This window comes from Ovis canadensis, chromosome 6, assembly GCF_042477335.2.
Source record: "Ovis canadensis isolate MfBH-ARS-UI-01 breed Bighorn chromosome 6, ARS-UI_OviCan_v2, whole genome shotgun sequence".
In the NCBI taxonomy this organism is placed as follows: Eukaryota; Metazoa; Chordata; class Mammalia; order Artiodactyla; family Bovidae; genus Ovis; species Ovis canadensis.
The window spans coordinates 103,406,325-103,427,818 of record NC_091250.1 but is presented as its reverse complement, the minus strand read 5'-3'; the positions used below and the strand labels follow the sequence as shown (position 1 = coordinate 103,427,818).

General features: G+C 38.2%; 1 protein-coding gene across 6 annotated transcripts in view; it reads right to left on the bottom strand.

Moving 5' to 3' along the window:
* Nucleotides 1-13,122: 13,122 nt before the first annotated feature.
* SLC4A4 (solute carrier family 4 member 4) overlaps nucleotides 13,123-21,494 on the bottom strand; it is a 370,094-nt gene continuing 361,722 nt past the window's right edge. For 5 of the 6 annotated variants that reach the window (XM_069594319.1, XM_069594322.1, XM_069594321.1 and 2 more), the window contains exons 24-26: nucleotides 20,923-21,019; nucleotides 18,295-18,374; nucleotides 13,123-17,609 (exon numbers count right to left, since the gene is read on the bottom strand). In XM_069594319.1, the coding sequence (XP_069450420.1) occupies nucleotides 18,331-18,374; nucleotides 20,923-21,019 (141 nt within the window). In that variant the 3' untranslated portion in view covers nucleotides 13,123-17,609; nucleotides 18,295-18,330. The remainder of the gene's footprint in view (nucleotides 17,610-18,294; nucleotides 18,375-20,922; nucleotides 21,020-21,494) is intronic. The other variant, XM_069594323.1, reaches the window with a different exon arrangement.

Here is a 21,494-nt window from a genome sequence, read left to right as displayed (position 1 = left end):
ACATCAAGGCTGTATATTGTCACCCTGCTTATTTAACTTATATGCAGAGCACATCATGAGAAATGCTGGACTGGAAGAAACACAAGCTGGAATCAAGATTACTGGAAGAAATATCAATAACCTCAGATATGCAGATGACACCACCCTTATGACAGAAAGTGAAGAGGAACTAAAAAGCCTCTTGATGAAAGTGAAAGAGGAGAGTGAAAAAGTTGGCTTAAAGTTCAACATTCAGAAAACGAAGATCATGGCATCTGGTCCCATCACTTCATGGGAAATAGATGGGGAAGCAGTGGAAACAGTGTCAGACTTTATTTTGGGGGGCTCCAAAATCACTGCAGATGGTGACTGCAGCCATGAAATTAATAGACGCTTACTCCTTGGAAGAAAAGTTATGACCAACCTAGATAGCATATTCAAAAGCAGAGACATTGCTTTGCCGACTAAGGTCCGTCTGGTCAAGGCTATAGTTTTTCAGGGGTCGTGTATGGATGTGAGAGTTGGACTGTGAAGAAGGCTGAGTGCTGAAGAATTGATGCTTTTGAACTGTGGTGTTGGAGAAGACTCTTGAGAGTCCCTTGGATTGCAAGGAGATCCAAGCAGTCCATTCTGAAGGAGATCAGCCCTGGGATTTCTTTGGAAGGAATGATGCTGAAGCTGAAACTCCAGTACTTTGGCCACCTCATGCGAAGAGTTGACTCATTGGAAAAGACTCTGATGCTGGGAGGGATTGGGGGCAGGAGGAGAAGGGGATGACCGAGGATGAGATGGCTGGATGACATCACGGACTCGATGGACATGAGTCTGAGTGAACTCCGGGAGTTGGTGATGGACAGGGAGGCCTGGCGTGCTGCGATTCATGGAGTCGCAAAGAGTCAGACACGACTGAGTGACTGAACTGAACTGAAGACTTATTATAAAGCTACAGTAAACAAGATAGTATACTATATGTGTCAAGATAGGCAAATAGATCAACGGAACAGAATATAGAGTCTGGAAATACACCCACACATACTGTGAATTTATGTTTAGCCGATACAAAGCAATCCGTGAGGGAAGAACAGTCTTTAGACCAACAGTGCTGGAATAATTGTATACCCGCATGCAAAAAAAATGAGCTTTGACTGTTACCTCATATTATATACTAGAAATAGGCCACAGAGCCAACGATAAGAGCTAAAATTATAAAACTTCTAAAAGCTCAAATATCTTAGGTTTGCTGAAGATTTCTTACATGCAGCACAAAAAAACTCCAAAATATCTAAAAGAAAAAAATCAATATGTCAGCCTCAAATGTTAAAGCTTTCACCATTCAAAGACACTATTAATTCAATGAAAAAGCAAGCCCCATCAATGGAAGAATGACAAGTAAATATGCATACACATATATATTCATATCATAGAAAACTATATAACACTAAAAAAAGCAAATTAATGAAGTCTTCTTCACAGTCCAACTCTCACATCCATACACTACAACTCGAATGGTTTTCACATATATTGTGTACAGCCAAAGAAACTAAATAGAAAAGAGTATACATGATCTTCTTTACATGAAACTAAGAACAGACAAAACTAAGGTGATCAAAGGCAAGAGACGTCAGGGTAGCGGTTACTTAAAGATAGGATAGCACTGCCAGAAACTCACAAGAAGAGCACCTTTTGGCGTACTGAAAAATGTTCTACATCTTGATCTAAGTGGTGGTTACACATATGTATACAAATGTAAACTTTCATTGAGCTAATAATTAAATGTAGTTCATTTTATGCTTTAACTCCATAAAGATGTTATGGAAATGATGAAATAAATTAACATATAGGTTACCTTACATGGAAAATAGAAACCATGCTAGATAAAAATACTCCGATAGAAACAAGCAAAATCTCACAAGCAAGTGGTACCCTTACCAGCAATCTTTCTTCACTAAGAACCACCTTATCAACCACACCAAGTCTCCATGGATTCTATCAATGCTCTTAATCAGCTGAAACAAAGCAGTCTTGCAACAGAGGTACATAAGATGGATAAAGTGTGTCTCTCTTTAGCTTTCTACTACAGGGCTGACAAGGTTAGAGTTGTATTAGATTTTATGTGTCCTTCCTCCATTTAGAAGGATTATACTTTGCCACCTCCAGTCTTGGTCAAGAACAGTGATTGGAAGAGAGGTGGGTCACTTGTGAGCGTATGATTGGAGAGTGGTTGCGTGTTCTGTGTTCTCCAGTCCCTCTACCGTGACTGGCTATGTCTCAACAGAGGCCGCTACATCAATCTACATTCTGGAATGAAGATAGTCTGGTGCAGGACCAAACTGATTTGTAGCCTGAGAAATTAATCTTTGATGTTAAAACCCACTACCTGTTAAGATTGTTAGCGTAATTGACCTTCAGCTGATTTATACAGAAATTGCTTGCTTGCTTGCTCAGTCGCATCTGACTCTCTGCAACACCATGAACTGGAGCATGCCAGGCTTCCCTGTCCTTCACTATCTCCCAGACTTTGCTCAAACTCTTGTCCATTGAATTGGTGATGCTATTCAGACATCTCATCCCCTGTGATCCCCTTCTTCACCTGCCTTCAATCTTTCCCAGCATCAGGGTCTTTTCCAATGCTCTTCACATCAGGTGGCCAAAGCATAGGAGCTTCAGCTTCAGCATCAGTCCTTCCAAAGAATATTCAGTGTTGATTTCCTTTAGGATTGATTGGTTTGCTCTCCTTGCTGTGTAAGGGACTCTCAGGAGTCTTCTTCAGCACCACAGTTCAAAAGCATCAATTCTTCAGTGCTCACCTTCCTTTATGGTCCAACTGTCATACATGACTACCAGAAAAATCATAGTTTTGACTATACGGACTTCGTCAGCAAACTGATGTCTCTGCTTTTTAATACACTGTCCAGGTTTGTCATAGTTTTTCTTCCAAGGAGCAAGCTTCCTTTAATTTTATAGCTGCAGTCACCTTCCACAGTGATTTTGGAGCCCAAGAAAATAGTCTGTCACTGTTTCCATTAATTCCTCATCTATTTGGTGCCTAGAAATGCAGTTCTACTGCATAAAAACCTGTTATGTGACTTTAGTTGAGAGGCCAGCCTATGATGATGAGGAAATTTTGTAAATGGAGTCTGGAAAGATGACAATACGTATTATGCATTTGCAAAACATTTGGTAAAACTGTTGCTTGCATTAACTTGGAAAACAATTAACGTTTTGAATGATCTTTGAAATTCTGCAGAGAAGTTGGTAAACAAAATTGCTGGTACTTCTTCCTTCTCATACATACAAGACAGATTAATTTAAGAAAAAAGTCAATTTGCAATCAAAAAGGGAATAGAATTAAAAGATGCATTTGTTTTCTCTTTCCCAAACATTATTTCCCAAAAGGTAAAATTGAGAGGACATTTGACCTAAAAAAAGCATAAATAAAATTCACTTCATTCCAAAGACCGAATCAAATATGATCATAATGTCCTTTGTTAAAATTTTTGAATTAATTAAGATGGAGTTGTTTCAGTTGGAGGAACTAGCTCATGGATAAGAGATTAAAGGCATCAGTCTACTCACTTCCAATAAACCTGATTAGCTCATCACCCTAATTAAGTTTAGAGAAATAGGCATGTCTTGAAAAGAATTGCAGATGAGGTTATAGGCAAGTGAAACTGCTAGAATCAAATAAACAAAAAAGCCTTATTCTGAGAGTATTCAGTTCAGTTCAGTCACTCAGTCGTGTCCGACTCTTTGTGACCCCATGAATTGCAGCAAGCCAGGCCTCCCTGTCTATCACCAACCCCCGGAGTTCACTCAGACTCACGTCCATTGAGTCCGTGATGCCATCCAGCCATCTCATCCTCAGTCATCCCTTCTCCTCCTGCCCCCAATCCCTCCCAGCATCAGAGTCTTTTCCAATGAGTCAACTCTTCTCATGAGGTGTCCCAAAGTACTGGAGTTTCAGCTTTAGCATCATTCTTTCCAAAGAAATCCCAGGGCTGATCTCCTTCAGAATGGACTGGTTGGATCTCCTTGCAGTCCAAGGGACTCTCAAGAGTATTAGTTGAGACTAAATATGATTGCAACTGTTCTTGGCTAAAAATGACCCTTGGGGTCCCCAGTATTCCTGTGGCCAAAGGAAATTTCTGGGGAGGGACTCATCTGTAACTGTCAGCAGCCAGTTCACCTCAAATGAGAGGCTGAGTCCTGAAGGAGTGCTGGGAAGTGCATCACGGCACTGCAGTTACCATGGGAAATCACTTAACTTCTCTGGCCCTTGGTTTCTTCGACTATCAAATGGGAAAAATAATAGCACCTCTCTCATGGGGTTGTTATGAGGACAAATTAATATTTGTAAGGCATGTGGAATGTTGCTACCACATAGTGAGGCTACATATTTGATTGTTAAGTAATAATTGTCTAGTGAAGGTTGTCAGGAAATAACTTATTATAATTAGTCTATTAATTGTTCCTATGGAGATAGTTGAAGAAGGCAATGGCACCCCACTCCAGTACTCTTGCCTGGAAAATCCCATGGACGGAGGAGCCTGGTAGGCTGCAGTCCATGGGGTCGCTAAGAGTCGGACACAACTGAGCAACTTCACTTTTACTTTTCACTTTCATGCATTGGAGAAGGAAATGGCAACCCACTCCAGTGTCCTTGCCTGGAGAATCCCAGGGACAGTGGAGCCTGATGGGCTGCCGTCTATGGGGTTGCAAAGAGTTGGACACGACTGAAGCGACTTAGCAGCAGCAGCATGGGGATAGTCAACCTGAAAGTGCTTTGATATGTTTGTGTGTGGGTGTGGGTGTGTGTGTTAAGTCACTTCAGTCATGTCCAACTCTTTGTGACCCTATGGACTGTAGCCCGCCAGGCTCCTCAGAGCATGGGATTCTCCAGGCAAGAATACTGGAGTGGGTTGCCATGCCCTCCTCCAGGGGATCTTCCAAGGCAGGGATTGAACCTGCATTCTTTGGTCTCCTGCATTGGCAAATGGGTTCTTTAACACTAATGCCACCTGGGAAGCCCCTGACCTGTTTGAAATCAGTTAATTCTCAAATAGTTTAGAAGTTCTTCATGGAAACCTTAAGAAAAGCATGAATTTGCTTGGAATCTACATTTTAGCAATCATGCAAGTCTAAAATTTATCTCTGGCTTGATTCAAACAATGATAGATTTTGAATTGCTAAAATATGAATCAAAGGGGTATGATTTCTCACAGCTACTGTACTAAATACTTCACATATCTTACACATCTTTTCTTTCATTCCAACCACCTTAAGAGATAACTGTACTGTTATTACCTCTAGGTACAGAGGGGTAACTGAAATTCAGAAGGTTTTGCAAGGCTGGAATTCAAAGCTGACCTCAAAGTCTTGATGCATAACCTCTGTACTCCACTTGTTCCATTTAAGTTACCCGCATACTCAGTTGTTTAAGTTTTTGAAATATATTTGATCTCTTAAGCATTGCACTCAAAAGAAGTAGCCTGCCAGTGTTATCCTTCACAAAGATTTATAAATAACTCAACAGCATCATTTTGCAGCTTCTTAATGGAAGACTCAGGGGTCGCAAAGAGTCAGACACGACTGAGCGACTGCACTGAACTGAACTGAATGGAAGACTCAAGATTCCCTCCTCAGATAATTAATAATTAAGATCTTGAAATGTTAAACCTAACTTGTATTCATAATGAAGATGTCAGCTTTCATGGTATTCTAGAAGCATTTATAAAAAGATATATTTTGTATCAAATTCTGTATTTTAGTATGAGGATATGTATCATGGCATCAAACATACTCAGCACTTTTCTAATAATAGCATCTAATCACAGTCTCACCCTTCAAAAAGCTGATCCTTTAAAAACAACCTATATATAGTTACTAATCCCTTCATACTTATTTGTAGTTCTGCCCAAAGTTAGCAATTGTGTCTGCCAGTTGAGAAACCTAATCAATAATTGAAACTCCACCATGGCTAATGCTCAGCTGATGCAACCCCTTGATAATTCTCTCACTGAATCTCAGTGCTTGAAATATCCTGACTAAGCTCAGTTTTTACCAGGTCAGCCTGACATTCAAGGTCAAGCAGGGTAAAAGAAGAACAACAGCATTACACATACTAGAGAACGGCTTGTTTCCAAAACCAAACATATCACTGTGCTTCTGCAACTTTCGGCATCCATTCTCCCTGCCCTTCGACACCAGCCCCAGCTGGTTCAGACGATAGACTGAGACTCTGAACTCAGGAAAGAAAGACCCCCAATCACAACCTGGCCCCAGAAGATACTGATCATATTCCCATTAGACGGTGGTTGATCTAAATGTGAGGAGTCGTTCAGATCTATCCAAACAGTCACAGGGGGCCTGCTGGGCAGAGCTTCCTTTCTCAGATATAAAGGTAGAGTCTAGTTAAGAGAGAGTCCTTTGTCTACTTGCTTTTACCGTTGTTTTTTTTTTTTTTAATATCTCCATTTATTTCTGCTGAAACAATCTTTTTTTTAAATTGGAGTTGTCACACAGAAACTGTGTGTGTTTCTGCTGTACAGTAAAGTGAATCAGCCATACCTATACATATATCCCCTCTTTTTTTGGATTTCCTTTCCATTTAGGTCACCACAGAGCACTGAATAGAGTTCCCTGCCCTATACAGTAGGCTCTCATTACCTATTTCATACATCAGTTGAGTTCAGTCGCTCAGTCGTGTCCGACTCTTTGAGACCCCATGAATTGCAGCACACCAGCCCTTCCTGTCCATCACTAACTCCTGGAGTTCACTCAGACTCAAGTCCATCGAGTCGGTGATGCCATCCAGCCATCTCATCCTCTGTCGTCCCTTTCTCCTCCTGCCCCCATTCCTCCCAGCATTAGAGTCCTTCCAATGAGTCCGCTCTTCGCATGAGGTGTCCAAAGTACTGGAGTTTCAGCTTTAGCATCATTCCTTCCAAAGAAATCCCAGGGCTGATCTCCTTTAGAATGGACTGGTTGGATCTCCTTGCAGTCCAAGGGACTCTCAAGAGTCTTCTCCAACACCACAGTTCAAAAGCATCAATTCTTTGGTGCTCAGCTTTCTACACAGTCCAACTCTCACATCCATACATGACCACTGGAAAAACCATCACCTTGACTAGATGGACCTTGGTGGGAAAAGTAATGTCTCTGCTTTTCAATATGATATCTAGGTTGGTCATAACTTTCCTTCCAAGGAGTAAGCGTCTTTTAATTTCATGGCTGCAATTACCATCTGCAGTGATTCTGAAGTCCAAAAAAATAAAAGTCTGACACTGTTTCCACTGTTTCCCCATCTATTTTATACATAGTAGTGTATATATGTCAACCTCAATGTCCCCGTTCATCTGACCCCACCCCCTTCCCACCATGGCATCCATCCATTTGTTCATTGCGTCTATTTCTGCTTTGCAAGTAAGATCATATATAAGAGTTGGACACGACTTAAGTGACTGAGCATATACCATTTTTCTAGTTTTGGTATGATGACTAAAAGTATAGTAGTTCTCTTGTGAATACGAGTGCAACAACCAAGAGAATCACAGAGACGCCAGCCCTGAGAACATCTGGATACTGAACAGAAGCCAGAAGCTGCCTAATCCCAGACTGTTCAAGCCACAATTAAAAGTTGCCACTTTTTCCAAGCATACTGCTAACTGACTGTGTTCCCACACTTCTCTCCACCTTTTCTTCTTCACGCCTTCCCAACACTCCTTCAGTCTCCTTCTACGTTGTCAGGGGTGATCTCAGTGGTTCTCTCGCATTTTTTGATGCTCCAGGCTATTTCTAGGGGCTGGTTCTGGATATTGAAATCAATAAATAGTGTTTCCATTATTATGACTGTGGTAATATTCTATGTTAGCATGATGGCTCTGTTAATATTCTAGTAGAACCAAATAGTGGGGTATAATTCCAAATTCAATATAATTACACCTGAGCCACTCAAAGGGAGAAAGTCAAGTTCAAGTAAATTCTCTTTCCTTATATTCCATCAGTAGTTCAAAATTTGTACATATTTGGAGTAATTACTGCTCATACAGCATTTATTTTTCCTGACATTTCTAATTACTTTTTTTAAAAGTTATTCATTTTTAATTGGAGGATAATTGCTTTACAATACTGTGTTGGGCTCAGCCATAAGTATACATATGTCCCCTCCCTCCTGAAACTCCCTCCCACCTCCCACCCCATCACACCCCTCTAGGTTACCACAGAAGAGTGTCTTTGAGCCCCTGAGTCATAGAGCAAATTCCCACTGGCTGTGTATTTTGCATGGGCTTCCCTGGTGGCTCAGAGGGTAAAGCGCCTGCCTGCAATGTGGGAGACCTGGGTTCAATCCCTGGGTCAGGAAGTTCCCCTGGAGAAGGAAATGGCAAGCCACTCCAGTATTCTTGCCTGGAGAATCCCATGGATGGAAGAGCCTGGTGGGCTACAGTCCATAGGGTCGCAGAGTCGGTCATGACTGAGCGAGCTCACTTCACTTCACTTCATGTATTTTGCATATGGTAATGTATGTTTCAGTGCTACTCTCTCAGTCCATCCCACCTTCTTCTTCCCCTACTGTGTCTACAAGTCTGTTCTCCATTTTTCATTTGGTAAGATAAACGAATGGCTTCATCACCATATCCCTAGTATCTTCCAGATTCTTACTCCTTCTAAGAATCTTGTGCATTCTCTTCCTTAATGTCTGGTAACTTCTATTCCAATTTGGACTGCTTTCTTAATTTTTGGACCATGATTCTTTTGTGTAACTTTTCTTTTCCCAGGATTTTGTAAATGTACCTTTTTTTCAATGCTTTTGCCTTACACTCATGAACTGTAGCCCACCAGATTCCTCTGGCCATGGGATTCTCCAGGCAAGAATACTGGAGTGGGCAGCCATTCCCTTCTCCAGGGGATCTTCCTGACCCAGGGATTGAACCTGGGTCTGCTGCATTGCAGGAGTAATGAGAGAATATTGTATAGCGTAGGGAACTCTAGTCAGTGGTCTGTGGTGACCTAAAGGCAGGCAGATTCTTTATCATCTGAGCCACCAGGGAAGCCCCAAGTTTTCCAACATTCTAGTCATTTTAACCATTCCATGGAGTTCTTTTTCTATGTGCTCTCAAGCCTGAAGTAGATCTGTTACTCTGTGACTTGACTGTTCAATAAGGTTGGATCAGTTGCTTTCTGTGACCTTGACTGTCTCAGTTAAATTCCTCACAGCGAAGTACCTTTGTAAGTAGTTTCCTAGAGGCAGTTGAACTGAAGATTAACTGTTTGGAATTTGGTTTCTAAATATTCTATTCTGCCTTACACTTGATTGATAGGCTGGTTGGGTCAAAAATCTTAGGTTTAAAATTATTTTCCTTCAGAGTCTTTAAAAGACATTGCACTAATGTCTTCTTTGTTGTTTTTCAGTCCCTCAGTCATGTCGGACTCTTTGCAACCTCATGGACGGCAGCACGCCAGGCTTCCCTGTCCTTCACCATCTCCCAAAACTTGCTCAAACCCATGTTCATTGAGTCGGTGATGCCATCCAACCATCTCATCCTCTGACATCCCCTTCTCCTCCTGCCTTCAATCTTTCCCAGCATCAGGGTCTTTTCCAACGAGTCAGCTCTTTGCATCAGGTGGCAGAAGTATTGGAGCCTCAGCTTCAGCATCAGTCCTACCAATGAATATTCAGGTTGATTTCCTTTAGGGTTGACTGGTTCAATCTCTTTGCAGTTCAAGGGTCTCTGAAGAGTCTTTTCTAACAACACAGTTCAAAAGCATCAATTCTTCAATGCTCAGCCTTCTTCACGGGCCAACTCTCACATCTATATATGACTACCAGAAAAACCACAGCTTGACTAACTTCCAAGTTTTCAGTTGAAAAGATTGACTTCACCTTGGTTTTTATGTCTCTATATGTGGTCCCTTTTTCTAGAAAATTTTAAGATACTCTCTTTTTGTGTGTATTCTGAAACTTTATTCTTGGTAATCTGAAATCCAACAGTGCTATGAATGTGTATTTTAAATTATTTGTTCAGAGTTGCTCAGATTTGTATATGAAGGTGTGTAACAACCTTCATTGCTGATAAATTATAGTTACTGTATACTTTTTCTTGCCTATTTTTGATTCTATTAATATACTTTGATATATTTCATAAACTTTTTCTTTCTACTGTTAAGTTTTAGATTTGGAATGGAATTTTAAATTTCCAAGTGTTTTCTTCTTCTTTTTTTTACAGAATGATGGGAGTATAATTTTATTTTTTTCCTGTTTTTCTTTTTTTAAAAAATTTTACAATACTGTATTGGTTTTGCCATACATCAACATGAATCTGCCACAGGTGTACATGAGTTCCCAATCCTGAACCCCCCTCCCACCTCCCTCCCCAAGATTGTTCTATTTTAAATGATCCTGTTCAAATTTTGTACAGGTGTTCTCTCAAACGTAAAACAAATTAGGACTTTTCTGAAGTTATTTCCTAGTCTTTGAAATACTTGTTTTCATAGGATTGGTGCTTTCTATTAATCTCAGTCTTTCTTGGTAATACCTATAGGATTTCTTCAAACATTTTATAATTCTTATCATCTATACTTATCTTCACATTTTAGGAGAATATTTGACAGGGGGCTTTATGTCTGTGGGTGAGTCTTGTTGACTCTCAGGCTTTGCCTGTGTATAAAGAAAGATAAGTACTCATTAACGTCAGATAAGGAGATCTTTTTAAACAGAAGTTTTGAAGTTTTCCTCAGGAAATTTGTTTTGTTATCTTAGAGACGAACCCTCTGATTTTTTTTTTAATCCCCAACGTGAAGCTAAGAGCTTGGTATTAGGCTTATTAGCAAGCAGAGGCAGGAGAGGATGTTTTATATATTCTAATATATATATCCTACATCTTGATCTAAGTGGTGATTACATGTGTATAAAAATGTAAAGTTTCATTGAGTTGAATAATTTAGTGTACGTGGTGCTCCAACTCTATAAAGATGTTATAGAAATAATGAAATTAATTAGCACGTAAACTTCATCCTCTCAAATAGCAACCTTCTCATCAGCCAACGTGTTCCTCACTATGTCTGTGCAATGACACCCTGTCCCATGAACCTTTAACTTCTCCCCTATCCTGTGACCCCTTCTGCCTAAGGCCATCTTCCCATCACTGTCCACCTGATCCTCCACTCAGCCATCTCTTCCCAGAGAGGCCTCCCCTGTTCTTCCCACCTCGATTCATTTTACTCTTGTATTACCCCATCTTCTCTATTCATGGTACTATTCATAATTCATAACTCGTTATTTTTCATTTGTTCATTGTGTATCTCCCAGACCACACACTTCATCAGGGCACAAACTATTTTATCCGCTGCTTTGACCAAGTAGAGAATCTGGCACACAGTGAATACATACATAGCAATTCTCTGCCCTGCACCATTCTCTTCTATACCTCCCAGATTTTGGAGGCCTTCATCCGTTTTCTTAATTCCACTGATGCCATTTGTCCAGCAAACATTTTCTCACCCAAACTGAACCATTGCCTTAGAAACCTTTCCTGACATTTTGGCCTCTTACTCTCAAAAGAAATTGATCACTTCCTCATATGGGCCTTCCCTGTACCTGACACATATTTCTGTCATAGCACTTACAAGTTTTCATTTCACTACTTTCTCTACATGTCTTTCTTTCACACTTGACTGTAAGTTAATTGAAATTAGGAACCATATCTTATTTTTGTTTCTCCAACAACTACCCCATTCATTCAACAACTGTAAATGAATGAATGAACAAAAATGGAACATAGTTAATATTTTTGGTGGCCCCAAATCATTTTGAATACTAGTTGCAATATATTTTTACCTTTAAACATATAATCAATAGATTTCAATCAATATAAAACCAATACATTTTACGTGTAAGACCTGCTCTGGTGTCCTTGCCTGTGTAATAAATAGCCTGATTCTTGACTTCTTGATTATGTTTTATACAGTTTTTGTACCGTCTCTCTTCCTACCAAGACTAAGTTATTGATTCTTACTAATTCAGCTTTCCTATGAGAAATCCATAGACTATTAAGGTTCACAAATCCAAGCATTTTGAAAAAAAAAAGTGGAAACATTTTGAATGAGGATTTGAGCTCTCCTCTCAGAAACATGGTGCTCAAGCTGTGGTTCTAGACGTTGGCATAGATGGCGTGGTATTCCAGAGGCTTCTGTGTTTTAGTTCCCTGTTCTCTTGCAGGTCAGGCAGCATAATGAAGGGTTGCTGAAGTATACATTTCCTTTTCATAACGTGCTAAATATAATGTGAACCTAATTTCTTGACTCATTTAATGCATCATTGGTGGATATGTTGAGAAACCAAATTCTCCCATATTATGATCTATTCTGAGTACGTTTTCTGCTGTTGCTTCCAGCTCAGTGATGCAATTTAAACCTCATCCCATGTCCAATGTCACCACCACTATCAGAATGCTCAGAGCCACTGTCTCTATGTTGCTTCCCGATTAAAAGACTGTTTTAACCAGGGTCCCAATCTCATGACCTTTTTTTAAAAAATGTAACTGTTTATTGCTACCAGTGGTTCTTTTCCATCCCTCCTATTTGTCCCCCTGACCATCCGCCCCCCACCTTGCTACCATTCTCTTATTATAAGTTAGGGCTGAATTGAAATTTCCTAGACAGTTCCAAATATTACATGGAACCCTGGGGAGGATGTATTATTTATCTTCTATGGAGCACCATTCTAGGATTTTAATTTGAATAATTTTTAGTAAGTGCTTATGCTTAGCAGTTTTTCTGCTTTGAGAATTGACTATATACATCAATATCACATATAGATTCATCTTCTATTTCACTAACTATATTAAGAAGAATAACAATGTCACCTTTTCAATAAACCATTTCATTGCTTAGTGGACATACTTTTTCTTGCTTTGAGCCCTTGCATCATAGTCCTTTGTTAAGACTTGAATAGATAATTCTTACAATTTCTTATTTTATATAATTTAGACATCTATTTTATCCTCTTGCCTAGAGTAATGAAAGGCAATCAGAGGTCAGGAGTTTGAACTTACTCACCTTTGTATTTCCCACATCTTCAAAGGAGGAAAATAACAGGCACTTAATAATTATTTGAAAAGTTGAACAGAAGCACTTGACACTCATAAATGCATAAAGTTACTTTATTTTAAGTATACATTTAATTTTGAAAAATATAAATGCTAAAATATCTCATCTTCTTCATCTCTTAATTCCATAAAAGTCACAATAGAAAGCTTCATAAAACTGTAAAATACTATAACGTTATAGGAATTTTAGGTTTTATATTGGAAAAAAATTATTAGTAATATATTGAAATGTTTTCTGTTCTTTATCATTTTGTTCCACCATGTTGATCTACTTCATTTAAAATAAAAAGATGCATCATTTCTCCAAAGTTAATAAAGACTTAAGAGAATAAAAATAAGAATATCTGAAAGTGCGTATTGATTCTGAAAAGTAATGTGTACGGATATGTACCAGCCATGAAAATGGCTAAAAAGAGGCAACTATTCATTCTTTTCACATTGTAGGATTGGGACAAAGTTACTTCTGGCTCTAAAAGTTTCACTGGATGACTTTAGCCCTGAGTTGCAATATTTGCCTAAGAAACAGAATTCAGGATTTTTGTATGTACCCATGGAGCACAAAGAAATGAGCCAAAAAATAGAACATATCTAAATTTCTGGTCAAAAAGCAACTTGACTGGTTAGCATATATCACACAACTTCTTTATTTCAGGCTACAATGAACCTCAAAGAAATCATCATCTGAAAACTCCCAAGGCCCAAGCAAAATATCATTCAATTGTATTCAGCCACTTGGTGCCACTGGGCCTCATGCTCATACTGTGAAGAGTAGATGTGAAATCTCATGGAATAAACAAGAACATCTCAAGTTCCTGCACCAAAATCATGAAGTGGTATGGAAAGGATTGAAGAAAGCTTTGTCCCATCCCTGCACAATGTCAACCTCTGTAATACAACTCAAACAGTTTTGTTTTCATTTTTGAAAGAGAGTCAGCAGTCAACACATTTCAAGTACTTAACACAGTTTTTAAAAAAAGAACCAAAAACTTGGAAGACAATCGTTCTCTGTTTTAAACACCAGTATATAGCTGATTAACGATTTACTCTGTGTGTGTTGGTGCATGTGCATAGAATACATATAAACTGAATCTCTGCTGGCAGACAATTGTTTCTCTTCTCTCCATTCTTTGAATTGGTTGGGGGCTGACTAGAGAAGGTTTGTCTTCCTACTTCTCTGACTTCCTCCATCCCCCTACCCTACTCCACTGCCTGACTGGAAAAAGAGGCAGGAACTGTACCCAGCACGGCACACAAAATAATTAGGATCCCAACTTGATCATTATTTTACACAGTAGAGTGACTTTTATCCAGGAAAACAGTGTCTCCAAAACATCTTTCCAATGTAAGACCACAAGTCTTTATGCTCTGATAAAGCAGATACTTTCCTTCCAACACTGAGCCAGTACAACCATAGGACTTTTAACAACTCTGCATGTACCCTTGGTCCTTTACTCCTAACATAAATCTTTTATCTCTGTGTTTACATCAGGGAGAAACACTTGATAAAACAAATTTACTATTGTATTCTGTGTGTCCAGTTTACATAAAAACAAAACCACCCCAAAATCTGCTTTAGTTCTTTGATAGTACATTCAGTTAGTGAAAGTGTAAGTCGCTCAGTCGTGTCTGACTCTTTGCAACCCCATGGACTATACAGTCCATGGAATTCTTCAGGCCAGAATCCTGGGAGTGGGCAGCCATTCCCTTCTTCAGGCAGGGGATCTTCCAAAGCCAGGGACTGAACCCAGGTCTCCTGCATTGCAGGTAGATTCTTTACCATCTGAGCCACCAGGGAAACCCACATTCAGTTAAAATACAGATAATCTGGTAGCTCTGTGTGGATCTCAGGGTTTGTTTGTTTGTTTAGTTGGTAACTACTTGTGCTCCTCTGAAAGTGATTTTTAAAATACTTCCCTGGGTTCCAAAATATTAAAAAGATTTTATACTAACTATTCCTTTTAGCAAATACAAGGTGCTTCTCTGCATTCATGAGTATCAAACTTCCGTCATAGAATATGGATAATTAATGAAGGTACAGGTAGTTTTATCTACTCAAAGGCTGAAATATTGAGTTAAGTTGCTTCAGGAGTCCTTTGAAAGGGACAGAAAGGGACACAAATCCTCAGATACTTGATTCATGATCAGAAATATAAATTATTCTATCTAGAATATAAAAGTGAACCAATGCGTCTTTAATTTAACAAGATGCTAAGTTAGGCTAATCTCAATATGCATGGCATTTAAACATTTTATCAATGCTCCCATTAGAAAGACAGAGAAAAGCCTCATACAGTTTTAAATGAGGATAATGAAAAAGAAGATAATATCATCATTTTAAGAACAGCTCTAAATACAAACATGATGCCAAAATTTGGCACGTACGATTTTAACAAATAATGTTTATTCTGCCACCTTTATTTTAATGAAAAAATTGTAGGTCATTTATGTCTATTTTGTATAAAATTAAAAGTTTTAAGATTATCAGATACTATAAAAGTAACAGTTAATTTAGGACAATAAAATTTTTATAATCAAAATTTCAAAAGGACAGAATTATAATTTAATTAATATAAGAATGAGTGGGAGTCAATATGTACATATTATGAAACCAAAATAAGTGGTTTCATTCTGCTTCTAATACTCCTCCAGCAACCTGTCTTAGTCAGGATACATTACAAATATGGTTTTAGGAATCCAAAATTATGGATTCACCATTTAAAATGCTATTTTTAATGCAGATTCATAATATATAATACAGACTATTGAGATATTACAGTTAGATAACATGCTAAATTTGGTTAAAGATCTAATTTTCATTTGTCTAATTTTCAATCTGGTACTTTGAAATACACATATACACATATATAGACATATATATTCTAAATGCCCCAATCACAAAGAATAATTGCCTTTCAATCTTAAAGACAATGTGAGTATTGTTAAAATGTATACATATATAATACCTCTGAGATCTATCTGCATTCCCATAAACACTTTTTAAATGTGTAAATGGTCTACTATATAGTCTTATGGATTTTATATTGTAAATAAGGGCTACTGTATCAGTGATAGTGACTGCTATCTGGGTAATAAAATATATTTACCCTCATTTGCATAATGGTAAATCTCTTGGACCTCTGATAGATTTTTCATAAGTGGTTTGGATTTTATAAAAACTGACACAAGAGAACTAGTAACTTTGCCTTTTCCCTACCATCACTCTGACTCTTTCTAACTTTGCACATATGTACACCAGCCACACACAGAGTACATACACAAACACACAAATATTTTCAAAATGAAAAAAAGTCTAACAATACTGCATAGGACACTGACATGGTAATACAATCAGCATCTGTGCCTGGATACTATTATCAAAACATCAGTTATTCCCATTACAAAGGAGCATCTCCCTTCTCCCTCAATCTCCTTCATAGAACAGTTAAATTTCTCTTAAAGAAAGGGAAAAATGGATGCTTAGAAACATGGTGTTTTCAGCCCAATCTAGCCCTCAGGCATACCCTAGAGATGGTGTGTGTGTGTGTGTGTGTGTTTGTATGTAAAAATCACATTATATACAATACAATTTTTACAGAAAGCCTGGCAGCTACAAATAAGAGGTAGAACTACTCAAAACTATGTTTCCTGCTGCAGGAAAAAATTCATTTTCTTTACAGTAATTAAAAAAAAGTTTAAAAAATTGACAAAAAATAAGTTGCAGGTTAGGCCCCATAATTTAAACAACAAAATCTAGGAAGAAAAATATTTTTCAATGTACTCAACAGATAAGTTCATTAAAGGGTTAAAAAAAGTTTGCATAGGAAAAAAGGGACATTCCAGCACTTGCTACAATGATGGCAATAGTTTCTCTAATGGGAATAAAGTACCTTTAGTTTTCCTTCTTTTGATAATTCTAAGATTAGGGTTTAAAAGCGAGAGCAAGTTAGAATAGCAGCACGTTTTCCAGTCCTGGAGAGCAATACAAGCGAGAAGGGACTGTCTGGAGGTCAAGGTTTGTTCGACCAGACAGAAACACAAGCCAGTAAGCACAGCTCCAAAGCTAATGTTGGAAGTTCCTTCAGTATTTTAAGAAAAGGTGTTATAAAATCCTCAATACTTTTGCCCTCTGCATAATAAAGGAAAATGACAGGGTCTGTGCATGTCTTGAGTGACAGAGGAATTTGGTTGTCAGAGGACGTATCTGAAAGTATAAGAACAAAAAGCGATTCTTCAGATGTTGTTTTTAAGGAATGGTGCGCTATTGTCTGGATTTTACCTATGCAAGAGAGAAGCAGAGAGAGAGAGAGCTGTAGTGTTCGGCCAGTGACCAAAAACCAAAAGAGAACAAAAATTTAAAAATAATCAGACAAAAAACAAGGACATAAACAACAAAAAGGTCAGTTTTAAGAAAGACAAACAGGTTACAATGTAGTTTCTGTTCCCTTGCTCCTCCAGAAGTAATCATTGTCTTCAGGCTCAAGTTCTATTCTAATTCGAGGCACGACTTTTACTGGAGTTCTAGGAGGACTAGAGGAAAAGAAAAAGAGGGGGGGAAAAGGGAAACAGTAAGTACAACAGAATTCCTTTACCATCTGTCAAATGTTTATGCGTTGTACAGAAGTCTAGTGGGTCCTTCTTTGTTCTCTTTAAATACTTATCCCCTCCTTCTGTATTAAAAACAAATACTTTAAAAATGGGCTGAAGTTACCAAATAGGAGTTAAGAAATTCAAGTAAGAGTATCATAAGCTCTCATACCTAGGTAAGAAAAAAAGCCAACAACTAAGAAAGAACTACCAGGTAGGTGACACTGTGAGGAGTTAAAGGACAAAAAGACTGACATGAAAAACACTCAGAGATTTCACGATTTTGAAAATTTGAAATCTCTAGAGCTGTGTTAAAAAGGAAGGAAACTACTGGAGAAGAGCCAGCAGGAAATGCCAGCTACCCTTAAATCAGAGATGACACTGGTATGATCCTGGAATTTAATGATCCTGAAAGATTTCATTATTTCTAAGAGTAGGTGGAACAGGTCTCTTAGAATGTTTTCTACAAGTAAAAGCTTGGATGAGGTCTGATGTCTCGGTAATTTTTCTAAGATAAATTTGTAGGGAGGATGGAGAACAGGGTGTCCTGCCAATAACCTGCCATCAATTCCATGTCTGCAGGGCAATCACCCCACAGAACAACATAAGATACTGGGCTGTCCTTTACCTTGGCATACCGAGTGACTGAAGGAAAGGAATTTTATCAGCATGATGTATGGCGTTCAAGGAATGTTGGTGATCTTTCTCCTAAAAAAAAAATAAAATGTTAATCATAAATAGTCATTGGTGAAGTATAACACTAGAAGGAAAATTTTTTAAGTCTTTACAAAAATGGATACATCTTTCACAACTGGAAATAGTAAGAAAGACAAGTTTACACAATTGAAATAAACACTGTATCAAGAATCTAAGAAGTGTGATGAAGCCCAAATCACTCAGTTTCCTTGATTCTAGGTTTTCTGGGATGGACCACTGTTCTTTTCAGTGAGAGGACAAGGTAAATAATTTTTAGAGGATGATAACATCTACTGAACGCCTAAGTCTTTGCCCTTGGATTTCCTGCCATCTTTAGCTACAACTTTATCCTGCTATTATTTGTGGGGGTAAAATTAAAATTTTGAGGAACTTGCTTCTACTGCAAATCCACTATCAATTTTGTTCTTTCATGGATTTATATGATACTAGAAAAGATTTTAGTATGATCATGGGTATTTTGCTTAAGTAAATTTCTCATGTCATATCCACTACTTTCAAAATATCCTTTTAAAGGTTTTTGAGAAAATGAAGAACAACTAGTAATAAATAATCAATCTGCCATACACTTTCTCCAGGAGCCTCAAATTCTATCTGTTTTTGTTTTTTTTTTAAGTGTGAAGTAAAAGCGTCAGTCACTCAGTCATGCCTGACTCTTTGTTACCCCATGAACTGGGGCCCACCAGGCTCCTCTGTCCACTGAATTCTCCAGGCAAGAATCCTGGAGTGAGTAGCCATTCCCTTCTCCAGGGGATCTTCCCGACCCAGGGATGAACCCAGGTCTTCTGCACTGTAGGCAGATTCTTTACCTTCTGAGCCACCATTCTGATTTTTTTAAAGTGGTTTTTAAATTGTACTTGGAAGAGGTGTGCCAGGTTATGATGCCAATAGGAGACTTCTACAGTCTCTTTTTGTTCTTTAATGCTCCGGAAACGAGAAATGAGACCAAATAATGGTTTGAGGAGCTTGAACTTAAAAAAAAAAAATATTCAACTAAATGTTGCTGCTAAGATCGAGAAGAAAGTAGTCTCAGTCACAGATTACAGATTGGACACCAAAGGTGAGACTACTTTAATTCTCTTTTGTTTAAACCAGTGTGGGAGCCAGTTTCCAAGATGGCTCCCAATGCTGTCTGCCTTCTGGTATTCATGTCTTTCTATAATTCCTCCCAACACTGTACCAGGGTTGGTTTGTGTAACCCATAGAATATGCACAGGAAATACATCATTCCTGAGACATTTTTATAAAAGACTGCAGCTTCTGTTCTGGTTTCTTTCTCTGTTATCACTGGCAGCCATGACAGGGACAGCCCTAGCAGATATCTCATGAGTGAAGGATCTAACATCTCCTGCCAACTGCCCTGTGCTTGAGCCTGAAAGTGGATCCCTAATTCTGGTCAAGCCTTCAGACTTAGACCCAGAGAAGAGCTTGAGAGCTGCCACCTCTAGAGAGCCCTTGGGCCAGAATCACCCAAATCAGTGGCTCCTAAACATCAGGAACTACATGAGGTGATCCAGGTTTGTTGTTTTAAGCTGCTGAGCTTTGTGATAAACACCAAGAGATAATTAAAATACCCATTTGCCATAAATACTCATTCATTTCAAACTTTTCTTCGTAACTTCTTACTGCAGTTGAAATAGCACTGTCAAATAGAAATAAAAATGCTTCAACTATCTTTTCCTGTAACAGATCAGGATACTCTGAAGTGCACCTGGAGCTAAAAGAGTATGTTTCCTTCAAATGAAAACTCAAAATAGTTTGGAGGCAATTGGTACTTGCTATTGAAAAAGCTTGAAATAGTCACTAATGTTACTGCGAAAGTGTTCATCCTTTTTAACTGACCTGTTAACTCAATTACAAAAAAAAAAAAAAAAAAAGATGACATGTCAAAAACCGTGACACCTTTGCCACCAGGCTATTACCCCCAGAAAGACCAGTACAATTACAAAGATGATTTTGAAATAGCAGAAGGAGAATGAAGAAATTAGGAAGAAAAATGCAAATATCTTATAGGCTATACCCAAAGATGGGTGGTAATATTTAATGATTGCCAATTTAATTGAAATAGCATTTATGCCAAATTCTCAGTATTAACAATTGACTGACTCATTGATCTTTGAGAAACCCACGATGCAATCTCTCTTTTGAGCTGATTTGATCATTGGTGGAAACCTAAGGAAGACAAACAGTAACAGACAGTGATGTAGTACTAGAAGCTGCCATTCTAGATACCAGCAGAAAAAAAGGAAATCAATTAAAAACATGGTTATGAGTTTAGCAATTCAAAGAAACTGGCGGTAACTTGGATCAGAGAAAAGACAATCAAATAAAAACTTAAATGGTTATGGATAAAAGGAAAAGGTAAAGAGTAAAGATCAAGGAATGTAAAAATGAAATTTCATAATAATTAAGTATAAATCTGCACATAGAAAAAAAAAGAAAGAAAACAGGGGAAGTGAATGGAGATAACAGTCCTTAAGTTTTTTCTCTGTAAAATGCAAATCATATTCCAGCCGGCATGCAAGAGGTTAGTTCTACTCACTGTCGGAAGGTTTGCTATCACTTAGGAAAGGTTGCTGTTCCATGATGTCCATTGGAATTTTAATACTTGGAACTTTTTCTGAGTATGGGCAGTCAGACTGTGAAAGAAATTTACAACAGTTTTATTTTATGCAGATCTCACAGGATGGATTGAACCTATCACATTATCATTTATGCTGCACTAAGGAGAACAGCCTTAGATTCAATCACTTCTCCTCTGCTGGCTTTTCAAGTTCTGTGGCATCTTCCCATCAGACTTATTTTCCTTTCTTCTAGGTTAAGGGAATTAAGTCAGTTAAAACTAGAATCACACAAATGGAGCTCACCACAAAAGAAAACAATTGTAAAGTTTTCCATAAGCTGGATTCACAATCAAATATTTATGGGTTAATTGTATGTGTCTTTGAAACAAACAGTTAAGTGTGAAAGATTAAATTTAGGAGGCTTCCTAAACTATATGTTCTTGAAATTTTGTTTCGTTTATGCTTTCCAACACTACCCCCAGGAAAATGATGATTTATCTTTCCTTCCAAGAGACGTAAGGATACTTTTTCTAATATTCACTCTTAAAGA